The following is a 13,114-nucleotide window of genomic DNA, read 5'->3' on the forward strand; positions in this document are numbered from 1 at the left end:
GCGGTGAGTGGACGAATGCCACATTACACAGCCTTTTTGAGCAGAGCTGTTTCTGTGATGCTGCAGAGCTGCATCTGATGTTCCCAGTGTAACAGATTTCCCTGAAACACAGTTCAGCATGAGTTTCTGCCTGTTCTTCCTGCCTCACTGCACTCACCCTCCCTGTCTGCCCTGCTTTTTCTGCAGAGGATCCTCCCTGTTGCAGGCACACAACTCCTAAGTACGTGTGGGACAAGAGCAAAAGGCAATCTTGGATTAGGCTGGGACTCTAGCTGTTGGATGGTGTCCCTGATGCAGCTTGGAGGACCTCTGCAAAACGAGCACATCGTGTTTCAGACAGCTCCCTGTCACTGTGTGAGCCAGTACTCCCACTGAGAACAGCCAGGATTCGATACAGAACCATCTTTTCCTGAGGTTTGCTGTAGCAGTTCTACCAAGGTAACCCACCTTGTTCCTACAAAACTTGATCCAATGTGTGAACTCCTGCAGGCCACGTCTCTGCTCCCACGCAGATGAGAGCCTCACAGGCAAGATGCACACACCTTTGAGAATTCCCGGCAACTCCAGAGTGGGGCCAAAGGCTGCCTGTCAGACTGCTCTCCCTGTCTGCAAACACAAAACCCTTGCAAGCCCTGGAGCAGCTGCCCAGCAGGCACTCATCAGCCCAAAAGGCACCACGCTGACTGCACAGACTTTGCTGTTAAGTGGCTCGGTCAGCAGCAGGTAAAACGACCAACTGTCACGGCCTTGTGCGATAAGAAAGCCTGCTCAGATGGAGCCGCATTAAACGCTAAACAGTTACTATCAGTAAAACAGGTCTGATGTAATTCTGGCTGCGTGACCAAACCCAGCTCATGGGGGATACCAATAAATAATCCACATTAATGAAATGTCTTGACACTTGAGGCATTCAGAAGCATCTGGCTGCATAAATAACAGGAGGACCCGTGAACACAAACCGCTCCTTACTTGTGAGAGATGATGGTGGGAGGAAGCTGTTTGTGATCCCCAGCAAGGATACACCTCGGAGACTTCAGCAGAGGTATCCAGCAACTGGCTTCCAGGGCCTGAGCGCACTCATCTATCACCACAAGATCAAAGTGATTTTCAGGAAGCAGCTTTAGTGGGCCATCAGAGGAAGCACCTAATTAAAGAAAGTGCACAGCTTAGCAGGGGAGCACAGCAAAACATGCAACCTGTTTTAAAAACAGACCACACATGCTTTAAATGTGATTGAAGGAGGTAGGTAAAATTAAATTTCTTTGCAGAGACTTAGAAATTCAGCTCTGTAGTCCATGCCAAATACATATACATATATATGTGTATGTCAGACTGTTTTTGCCAATTTCTGTTTGTCCTTTTTTGCCCTGGCATCTGGGCCTGAAAGCTTCCAAGTATCTTTGAAAACAACAGTGAAACCCAGATGACAAACAGAACAATATGCTCAAATGCTTCACTCAAAGCAGAAGCGGAACGAAAGCAGTTATGAACACCCACTTTCCTTCTGCCCTCAAATGCAAACAGAACTTCTCATCAACCACAATGGAAAGGATGACAGACTTGAGATTGACCTTGCCTGGTACACTGAGGGACACTCCGAGAGGGAAGGATCATGGAGGCCCTGCGTCCTCTGCCCTGCTGGCCCTGGCTGTTCTACTCTGTCCTTCCTCATGGCAGTAGGAGAAGGGAAAGCATGGGAGACTGTCATCAGACAACCACGGCAAGGGCTCTTTTTTTACATCAGGCATCCACTTGTAACATCAAACAAATAACTCTTATGCATGTCCTGCTCTAACCCAGACAGGAACCGATACTGATCCATGTATTGGACAGAACTATGCATTTCAGACACATCAAAGGTATCACTGCAATTCAGAAGAAAAAGGGATGCAAAAGGAAGAGAGGAGGATTAAGAAGCCAGCATGCCAGACAAGGAGATTTTTATTCGTGGCATTCACAGAAATGTTTTTTCAAAAGCCCCTGTGCTATTACACAGAAAGCAGCTCTGATTAGGGGTGATTCTGCTTTGCCACTGTAAATCCTACTGCATCTACAGTTTTGCATCACTTGGGATGTTACGGTTTGTCAACCGGGATACCATGTTTTCCTTTAAAATTTTTTCTCCAGCCTATATGAATCCACTCTGGTAACAAGGGCCATACAGTTTGAACTTGACTTTTGCAATTTTACAAGCTGAAGGTGGAAGGAAAAGAAATAGAAAGAGGTTCTCTCTATCTAAAAAGACTGTACCAACATGGCATGCAGCTGTGCAGACAGTTTTCTTCCCTTACAGCCTTGCAGCTCAACTTGAGTTTATTGAACTCCCATTATCTAAAGGTCACTGGTGTCCCTGTGTGTTGCCATGATTAAATTCTCTCTCTGCTGAACCTAGCAACAGAACAGTTTGGCTTGCATAAATAACTCCCATCAAACTACATGGTTTCAGACAAATACCAAGACTGCTTAACTGATGAAAACACAAAATCCAAACCCCTTGTTTGACCACTGCCTGTTGCTGAAGCAGAATTGCACAGACCTCCACAATGACTAGCAAGCCTGAGTCCCAGGAGAAAATCACATCTGATCAACACAACGATCAACACAAAATACCAGTTTTACCGAAAAAAGGAAACCTCCCCCTGTTTTTTCAGGCAAAGTTAGAAGAAGCGAAAGGCCAATTCCCAGCAAATAATGCACTGGAAGGATTTATCTTCCCTTTAATCTTTACACTAGTAATTTGTGAATGCCCCATGAGGTTCTTTTTTTATGACCTAAAATTATTAATGTTTCCTTTCAGCAAATAATCCCTCAGCAACCAAATCTGAAGATTTTAAGTGGGCCCTGGAGTATTATACATCTGATCTAGAAAAGCACTTCAGCACACGTTAAACTTGAAGCACTTATGTTCCCCTTCCATCACAAGGGTATTACTCTCCTACTTGCAGGTGCAGATGTACCTACCTGCACTGCCTGATGAATACCTGGAACTGTTCCCTAAATGTTTACACCACTTGGGTGACTTACAGAACTAACCAAATACAGCAGACTGAGAGCAGCCTATGGAAACGTGCTGTATTCAACCAGCCATGGAAATTAACCATGCAGGAAAGCAAGTCCACGTGACTTACAAAATCAATAAGCAGACTGCTGCACACCTCCAACAGCACTTGCCTACTCGCTGAAAGCTCAGCTCCTACTCAGAATTAACAAAGATGGGCCACGTTGGCTCACACCAAAGGCCCTTCTTGACCCATATTTTTTGCTAAACAACAACATCACATGCCAGAGTGTAAGCTGGGAGAATCCCACTGTGGAGAAGTTTGAGAGCTTGCAGCAAACTTGACTGAACTCCCAGGAGCTTGGAGCAGAAAGACTGTCTCCCTCCTACCCTGGCACGATGCTGCATTGCAAGGCAGATAGTTTATGTGAATCCTGACAAGTGAGGTAAAATACTGCAAAGAAAAACGGGATCTCATACCTGTATTCGTAGCAAGGACAACACTGGCATGGGTAAGGGCTGCAGCCATGGCAGTTTCTTCTCGTTCCTTCAGCTCCTTTCTCAGTGACTTAATTTCACTGAGAAAATGGTTCCGCTCTCCCTTGTCTTGAGCCTTTTTAGTTTTTGCCTATAGAACAGAAAAATCAAGATAGAACAACCTTTTTCTAGTCCTAGGGATTTATGTTCAGCTTCTCGGATAACCAAAGAACCTGAACACAGCATGGCTTCTCTATGTCCACCACGATACATTGGCTCATCATAATCAGCCCCACTAAACCTTGGCTTCTCTTCCCTCTCTCTGACAGAAAGCCCTTCCCACAATCAGTGTGGCTCCAAGCATGAAGAGTATTTCTGCCTGTGCAAAAGATGAACTGTATCAATACATCCCCAGGCTCTGAGCATGAAGCAGCAAAATGAGAATATCACTGCCCATCAGACCATCCGGGAGCATCAGCAGGAAGACCATCACTCAAGGTCCAGACAGTGATTTCTTCAACTTAGCGGGTCCATGCTTAAACTCCTCTGGTTGCAGACTCTGATAGTCTTGGATTGTGACCATAAAGTGTTGGAGAGTAACTCCCTGTCCTTAAATCCTCCGTTCAGCCCTTCCTGCTCTGCCCTGTACCTTCCCAATGCCCCAGAGATCAGCAGGGAGAAGGTTAGATGCTTCAGTCCATCCAATGGCCAAGTCTGTGCATCAGTCAAAGCACCTGGGTACAAAGCAGGGAGTAATGTATAATGGTGATTAGGTTTTTATGGGAGGAAGGGTCTTGTGCCTTTGGCAGGGGAGAAACCAGGACTTCCTATATCATTCTGCTCCATTACTCAGGGCAAGCAGGGACCTTCTGATTCCAAGTGACCTTGAAGCAGGAGGGCTCCCCAGGTTGACTGTGCCATGTCCAGCCAAAGCAGCAGCCCTGCATTTTTAAAAAGGCATCTCTGAGCTGCTGTAAATGATTGAGAGCAATATCTAGACAGGCTCATGGCTTTTTTTAGCAACGCCTATTAAACATATCTAACACATCAAATCATCACCACTGGTTGTTAGCACTTCCCCAGCTACAGACCAGCAGCTATGAGACAACAGCCAAGCTATCATTCACTGCAAGTCACCTTGAGAAAGGTACCCACACTCTTAGATGGAAATTTAGATTATTTCCTTGGAGGTAAGGCTGATGACTTGAGAAAGCTGAAAAGATTGCATACACAAGCTTTTATACGCAGCCAAAGCAATAAGATTTGATGGTTCCTATAATCATCCCCTGTACAGATGGATTCTCCAGCGTCCAACATGGTCCAGCTCATATGGCCACCTTTTCACTAAGAAAGACAATCATGTGTCTCACTCAGCCACCTGTTTTGGTTAAACCTGTAGGTATTTAATACCTTTGAAACCTCTACATGTCTGTCAAATGTAGTCACAATTGGCTGATGGGCCACAAACAGGTACGCAGGAAACATGATCACACAGGCATCTTTTCCCTAGCTTAATCTAAAAGGACAGTATGGGTGCCAGCCCTGATACTCATTGAGCTGAAGGGACAAAGCAGATTAGCATCGACTTCCTCTCTGCTAGAAACAAAGATTAGAGAGCAAAACTGATGGTGCCTGAAGAGCCAAGTTTAATGTCTGTTCTGCAAAAAGATCTGGTTAGTAAATTAAAAATAGCAACTGTTCCGTGATGTTGGCTGGTGACATTAAGATCCAAATATCTGACTGACTCAGCTCTGAAAGCAGCTGAGGGAGCAGGGAGCCCAGTCCAGAGGTAACAGCACTGTCAGTCAGCCCCAAGGACAGTACCTGGCACACTGTGAGCCAAGATCCCCAGATACCAGAAGGCTCTAATTGTCCTGAGCTGGCTCGTTTGGGCCCCCACCCATGCACTCATTGGTCTGGGAGTTGCATTTAAGGCCAGACCTTGTTCTTTATTTGGGTTATGGGGTTTGAGCTCTGAGCCTGGCTTCCTTTCTGTGTTGATAGCTGCATTGCCCTGGGCCTGGCTGGTTGGTCTGGGCTGCCAGCTGACTCTGCTCACCACTGCTGGACCTCTGCTGCCTTTCTTACTTGGGCACTATGGGACTGTGCCTGTGTTGATGCAAAGAATATCCAGAAGCTGATGTCCTGGAATGCTTGAAGCCTGAACAGGTGAGGGAAGAAGGCATAAAGGGGTAAAAAATGTGCAGAGAGCATCGGTTTTCATTAATATTACTAAATAATACACATTTAGCCTTTATAAATTCCTGTGGCTGGGGGTAATGGTGAAGGAAAGGAGGAAGAAGAGTCAAAATGCAGAGTGGACAAAGGAAAAAATTGTTACAGGGGACACTACGAGGGAGAAGCTAAGGCAGGATGAGGGAAAGATGGACCAGGGCCTCAGAGGTGAGCTCTCTGCAGCCCAGAGAGAAAAGGTGCTGATGAGTCAAGTGCATCTTCTGTAGAAGAGCTGAGCATGGGCAGCTCAAAGCACAGCTATGCAGGCTGAGCTGCAGCAGTGTGTTAGCTCTTGGGGTTTTGTTTGGTACTTCAGGGTGGCACAGGCCTTGGTGGCCAGTTCCTATCTCCCATCACCACATACCCCTTGCTCTAGGGAGGAAGCAGATGGAGACCTTGAGGCTGAAGGCTCTGTTTTCTCCCTAATTTTCCTTGTACTATGGAAAATCAACAGTGGAGGAAAAAAATCTCCTCCCACCTTTCAAAGTGCCTCCCAAGGAGAGGAAAGGGAAAAATTAACAGCTACTGAGAAAGATGCAAAATAAATTAAGAAGTAAAAAAGACTTGGTGTAGAGCTGTGACTACAACCAGGTCTCCATCCCAGCAGAGAAGTATATGCTTCACAAACTTGCCTCTCAATCCTAAGCACAACTTTACTCAGCCCTCAGATGCTCCCTCCTTCCTTAGGTTATGTGCAAGAACAGCCTGTCTGCCAAGTGACTTCCCTAACGGCTCAGCAACAGAAATGCTGGATGATGCATAAACGCATTTGGGAAAACTGAAGCTGCTGCCATAGCGGTGGCTGCAGGTTAATGTTAATGGGGCTGCAAGCCACGCTCGGCCTGCATCGCTTAAAGGAAATGTGCAGTGCCTTCCTGAAGGGCAGGGCAATGTACTTGGGCAAGTACAGCACAATGTGTGTGCCGGGGTATGAAGATGCCCTCCTGCATCCCTGATCACGACAGGATGTCTCTTGAGCTGGATACACCTACAAAATGGCTTCTAGAAAATGCTGTCACCAGACAGGGAGGGGAAAAACCTTAGTATCAAAACCTATCATCTCAAGTAAAAGAGCTACTTTGTAAATTAAGTTTAGGAAAATTAGGTTGTGAAAGAAGAAATTAAGGATGCATTTTTATAGTGTATTCTGCTTTCTACTTGAGGTGCCTGAGAGTGGGAGGGAGTGTCAGGACAGCCAGATATCTCATTAGGAAGTGAATTGATGATGTGAATGTTTCTCTTGCTCTCTTTTGAAGAGGATTGCATGAGCAATGCCAAACAGCTAATGTGGAGAGCAGGGCACTGCAGCATCTCTCCCTACGCAGCAGTAATGATTATGGTTTTGCCACTTCAATGAGGAATTCAGTTAGGAGGAGTTTTGCCCTTAGCTCCTTCTACAGCAGACGATAAGCACTGGTGGCAGGTGACTGAGGAGACTCAGGCAGCCCCTGGCAGAGAGGTTCTCTGTGATACACCTCTTCAGGCTGGAAGCCTTCACCACCTCTAAAACTGTCAGGCTTGCACCCCAGTTCCTTGCCTCCAGGGTCAGGTTAAATACCTCCCAATCAGAGTAAATGGGATTAATCCAGGCCACACACAGCTCAAATTGTCACTGTTAGTCCTCTACACTATGCTATTTTTCTATCCTCTCCCCTGAATTGGCCTTTCTACTGTTGACTTGACCACAAAGAGAGGTTTGTGCCCACCGGTATTTTACCCCTGCCTGTATACAGTATGATCCAGACTTGGAGCGTCACTGCAGGCTCATGGCATGCTGAACCCACAAATACCAGGTTCAACCAGGATGCAAGCTGGCTGCATGCTGCCCATGGCTCACATCAGGGCTAGTCACTGTGACTTGTCTCTAGCCACTGGTTTTGGGGCAACCCTGAGCACCTGGCTGTAGTGATTGTCTTTTAAGAACATCCAAGCAGTGGCAGAGTTGTTCCTCAGTTTGAGACGAAGTAGCTTGCCTGGCTAGTGGATCAGGTACTACTAATCTCAAGAGCTGGTATTCAGGTAACCCACATGGGGCATGTTGCAGGGACACGTACAAAGACCTGGTCGATGTCCTTCCTGATATCTGCCACTATCTGGGCATTGTCACCACGGGCCAAGACTGCGTCCAAGGAATGGTGTTGGATTGGCTCCAGCAAGCGAGCGGGGTGCCCTAGCCGCAGGATGCGGGCTTTGCAGCCAGCCAGCCTTTCCACCAGGTTATCCACAGCAACGTTGGATGGGGCACAACACAGGACCTGCAAGGGGGGAGACCAAGTGCTTGTTACTGCCAAGGAGAACAAAATGCTGGAGCAACAGTATCTGAGCAGGAAGACAGCAGAGGGAAACCAACACAATCTATTGGGAATAAACCACTGACATCTTCACAACCTCCAGACACTAAAGGCAATTCTCACCTTGCTCTGTAGCACTAGGGCAGGGTCTTCAATAAATAGCGAACCTGAGCTTTGAAGCTTCTATTTGCACCTAATTTCAGTGATAGGAGAAAAAAAACTGGTCCCTGCAAGCCAAGCCAGACTCTGCAGTGTAGCACAGCTGCTGCTGGATCTGCTCCAGCTGCCATGAAGCCCAATGAGTTTGCAAAATAAACCAAGGTGATTGCTGTCACTACAGTCCTGTCACTGATACTCACTTTCAGGCCCTGCTGTACAGCTTGCAAGATGATCTCTACTAGTGTTGTGGTCTTCCCTGTGCCAGGTGGTCCATGGATGATGGCAAGCTCCCTCTGAGCCAGTGAGAAGGAGACAGCTTCCCTCTGCGATGCATCCAGCGAGTCATTATAAAGCTTTAGAGGCTCTGAGGAGACAGCGGGAGATTTGTTTGGACCTCAGCCCTAACTTGGGTGCTTGCTGAGAAGCACAAATCCATGAATACAAATAAGAAGCTCTCACTAGCAGGCCCAAATCAATAATGAAAATAATCTTTTCTGGGAGAAAGGTATACTGCGTACCACCTAGGTGGCTAAAAGACCCCAGACTGGTAAAAGTAAGGCTTGTTATACTTTCAAAACAAACAGGCATCCCTGTCTTCCTCCTTCTGTCTCCTACCCTGCTATTTTGCAGGAGGAGCAAGCATTCAGTTGTGAACGCAGCTAGTCTGTATTGGAACTTTTCAGCATTTAAAGAGGCATTTACCAGCTATAACATCAAACATGTAGGATCTTCTGGGTGTGGAAGGTGCTCTGGGTTTATTTTAAAGGTGAGCCAGCATATTTAGTAAACCTTCAATAAAAAGGAGAAAGTAGTTGACCTTACAAACAAATCAATCCCAGTTAACAAACCCAACACAGCACTAGTGAAAAAGCAGAAAAAAATACAGTGTCTGTGAGCAAAAAAGAGCAGTCCTGTATTGTTCAACAATGACTGAAAAGGCAGGAAAAAAGATACAAACTGGCAATATAAATGGCGCACACTAAAATCAGTTTGAGCTTTAATGATCACAAAGGAAAAAGGGGAAAGAACGTGCGTTACAAGAGAATTGTTTTCACTGCAGAAGACCAACATCTCAAAAGCTGCTTTTTACCTCCTGGATTTATCTAATATAAACCCATATTTATTCTCATCCCCCATAATCCTGCTGCTAATCTCTTTGTTCATTATGGAGGTTAATTACAGCAGAGATGATGACTCATTACATTGAGGTTTACCGAAAATAATGTTCCCACAAAAGCTTATATAAGACAAATCTCTGGGCATCGTTCCCTGCTGGGCATCATGTGTTTTATTCCTATCTTTGCATTAAGGCTTGATTAAAAGCATGAAAGTTTCTTCTGGTTTTAGGCAGGTTAACTTAGGTGCAACTCCTGTGTAACTTCTGGCACTGACTTTTGAAGCAGCGCAACTGAGGTGTCCAGGTTAAACAAGTAACATCTGTTAAAAAGAGGCCTGGTGAGGAAGAGAGAAACAGGACTAATGGTACTTTTTCCTGTTAACCTGCCTCTTGCTCTATAGATAATTTTTGACTTAGTGTGCTAATGACTAAGAGAAGACTAGGAAGCATCCCATGGGCAGGGAAAAAAAGAATAGCTTAAAAACTGAAAGGCATTTCCCACAATGAGGAACAGCTGGGACGTAGGAGTCATTGATATTTCCTTGCTCAAGGAATGAGATCAGAAACAGGCTTCTCCTCATGCATACGCACCCTCTTCCCTTTTAATTACACACTGCCAAAAGTTGCTGTGTGGGAAGGCTGGGAAATGTGCCTCTTTTCTGGGCTGGGCATGTTAGCGGTGAGGAGGAGGGCAGAGCTGTTTAAGGGATGCTGTGGTGCCTCTAAACTCTTTTTCATCCACCAGCTGGGCTCTTAGTAGCCTCACCTGAAAAAACGTAGTTTATCCACTCCAGTAGGACTGGCCCAAGAGCTCATTACAAGCAATCCATTTAGGATTTGCATCAGAGGCTCCCAGAAGACATCCATTAACCCAGCTCTAGCTCTGCGGCACCAACTCTGCACTGGTGCCTCCTGCTTTGCCCAAGGCTGTCCATCTCAGCCCCCTGACACAGATCATAGAGAGGATGAACATAAAACTGCATCCTTGGGCCTGGCAGGGATGGGTCTTGCTGGTGGTCAGGTAACTCAGCCCCTGATGCACAACTTCATGTAGGAGTGTAGCACTGAAAAAAAAAAAAAAAAAATCCACCTTGGCCATCAAGGTTGGTCCTCCAACAACATTTCCAGAAGCTGAGCCGTTTCTGCACAGTCCCAGCAGTTCAGGTGAGGTAGTAGGTTGGAGGGTGGCTTTGCACCAAACACAGGTGGGAACTCCTGGGGGGAAGAGCTCAAGTCTTCCAGAGCTGGAGGCCTCTCACTTCTCAGTGTACCTTCCAAAGTATATTCCTCACAACCAGTGTGTACAGGCACCAAGAGAAAACTTGGACCTTATGACCAGCTCCTCTACAGGACAACCTAACTGCAGCTGAACACTGCTGGATAAAACCCAGGTGGGGAATTAAGCCTGAAACAAGGAACTTTCCCTGCTCTCTGCATGAAGCATTTGGCAGCTGAGGTGTCTGGACTGCTTAGTTTTCTCTGTAGATCTCAAGGGCTTTTATGGGCCCTGTGACGACAAGAGGTATCACAGACCAGAGGAACAAGAAGCATTGAAGATTTTTTGCAAATGTCTTGTCACATACACTGAACTTGTGCCAAGAAGCCAAGGCAGTTTTGCTAGAAATCCCTGGTGCTTCCCCAGCACTCTGCCTGCTGGGTTGGCTTTTGCTGGGGACATCCCTGCCTTTTAACTAGGCTTTTTAAATTCCTTCTTTCTCTTTTCAAATGCCTTTTTACAGCAGAATTAGATATAAGCCATGCCTTTTGCACTCCACGTGACCACGCAAGCCAGCCAGTGTCTGGGCATAGAGATGAACACCCCCTTGCTTTTTCTAGACCAGAATACAGGAGAGAGCTGGTACAGGATTATGCCTCCAATAAGGCATAACCTTATTTCTGAAAGAAAAGGAAACACGTCTATCCAGCTTAGCTGGTCTTGCGGTGCACAGCAAGCAGAACAAGGCTGGCCTCTGCTGGCAAGCAAAGCCTCTCTATACATCCCCCACAATGTATGGGTGCAGGGGTCCCTGCACATGTGCTGTGGTATCAGAACCCACCCAAAAGCTCTGAGACTCCCAGGAATGAAATATGAGGCATCTCATTTTTCCCCCACACTTAAAATTAGACTTAGGGTTCTGCTGCTGTACATACCACTTGCTGGAGCCAATTTTGCCCTTGGGAGAACACCCTTGAACACCCAGGCACAGAGACGAGTGCTTATGACTTCCACTGACCCTTCTACTTCTCAATCTCCTTGTAATTTGGTTCTTCCCCACTGTTTGCACAGAAGACAGTGACAAATGTTCCCTCTCTAGATATGGATCTCATCTATCCTGGGCCTTTCTCTTTTCCTGCACAAGTGTCAGTGCTAGCTTTTTCTCTGGGCAGGTGTTTATAAGGTCTCACTCCTACCCTTGGTGTTCTGGGCTTCTGATTGAAATGAAGCTTACTGCACCTTGAAATGACATTAATATAGATGTGTGTCTCGACAGCCGGTTTTATGAAATGTACAGAACTTATTAATTCTGAGACTCCTGACAGATTTGTCTGATATCAGACAATGGATAGGATGAGACAGATACAGGGAAGCAGATCCCCAAGAAACCACGCTAAACGATGCTTGGTCATGAAAGGAGATACTGTGTCACGGAGGAGAAGCAGCCTGAAATACTGTCAGGTTTTTCCATCTTTCCATGTCAGAGTATGCACCTGGGAAACATTTGCTGCCTTTTACAGACATTATGTGTATATGTGAGTTTCAACACTGTTTGCAGAGACACAGCCCCACGTCCTATGGTGTACGGGCACCTGGGAAACTGCATGTGCCATCACTTAGTCATAAGAGACAGGATTTATCCAGCCAGCTGCTGAGTGCCCTCCCCTTCAACTCAGGAGAGGCTGGCAGTTCGAGGCACCTTGCGGGACCTATTTAAAGTTAAAGTCATTATTATTTAATTCCTGGCTAGCATAACATCTTTCTAGTTGGTAGAAAAAAAGCTATAAAGTGAGAAGGTAAATGGAAGCCTTTCCACCCTGCCAGAGCATTTTGCTGTTCTCAGGTGATAAGCTGCCTTCTCATGTTGCATTGCCTCTGTCTAATGTGGCTCAGTGTTTCTATCAATCAATATTCTCAGTCCTGGGGAGACGAAAAATTCATCTCTGTGCATCTAAGCAATTTGAAAAGGAATTTCTCTTCATTAGATAGGCAGTTCTGCTACCACAAAGGGACAAGCAGAGTTGAAGCTGCTGAGAAAGTTAATTCATTAAAATTTAATTCTTCTATCTAATATTAAAAACCTGAGTGCACCAAGGTCCCTAGGTAGCCAAAAGGCTAAGACGTTTGACTCAGACTAAGCTCAGTGCTTAGAGATATGGAGATATGACTCACACAACATTAATTCTTTGTCCTTGGTATTTTGTAGCAGAAGCCTAGCCTGAAGGTATACTGCCGGGGAGTGGGTGCGTGTATGTGAAAGAGGCAAGCCACTGCAGACAACCAAATACAGTAATCAAAGCTGGAGAAAAGCTGCAACAGCAAGCACAGAGTGCAGGGAGCTGTGGTGGAGAGGAAACAGAGTGGTACTCTGGCCAGCAAGAAACCAGGTAGGGATGGATGGCATCACATGTGACATGCTGCTGAGTGATGTGAGGAGAGATCTGAGCTCTCTACACGGCTTAAGACACAGACTGCTGGCCCAACCCTACCGTGCTAGGCAGCTTAATCCACTCTCTGCTCCCTAATTTTTGCAGCCCAGATGACACGTCCCTTCTGCCAAGGTATAATATAGGTATCCCAAGCAGTTGCTGAGCCTGCTGATCAGAGGCTTTTGTTTCCCC

At 46.2% G+C, this 13,114-nt stretch overlaps 1 protein-coding gene across 2 annotated transcripts in view; it reads right to left on the reverse strand.

Annotated features, from left to right (window-relative positions):
• The window catches only part of IGHMBP2 (immunoglobulin mu DNA binding protein 2), a 43,484-nt gene that overhangs the window by 24,539 nt on the left and 5,831 nt on the right, over nt 1-13,114 (reverse strand). The window contains exons 5-8 of one of the 2 annotated variants that reach the window (XM_056353577.1): nt 8,361-8,524; nt 7,765-7,965; nt 3,479-3,626; nt 970-1,081 (exon numbers count right to left, since the gene is read on the reverse strand). In XM_056353577.1, the coding sequence (XP_056209552.1) occupies nt 970-1,081; nt 3,479-3,626; nt 7,765-7,965; nt 8,361-8,524 (625 nt within the window). Of the gene's footprint in view, nt 1-969; nt 1,145-3,478; nt 3,627-7,764; nt 7,966-8,360; nt 8,525-13,114 lie in introns of both variants that reach the window. The other variant, XM_056353576.1, reaches the window with a different exon arrangement.

Source organism: Falco biarmicus, chromosome 10 (genome assembly GCF_023638135.1).
Source record: "Falco biarmicus isolate bFalBia1 chromosome 10, bFalBia1.pri, whole genome shotgun sequence".
Classification (NCBI taxonomy): Eukaryota; Metazoa; Chordata; class Aves; order Falconiformes; family Falconidae; genus Falco; species Falco biarmicus.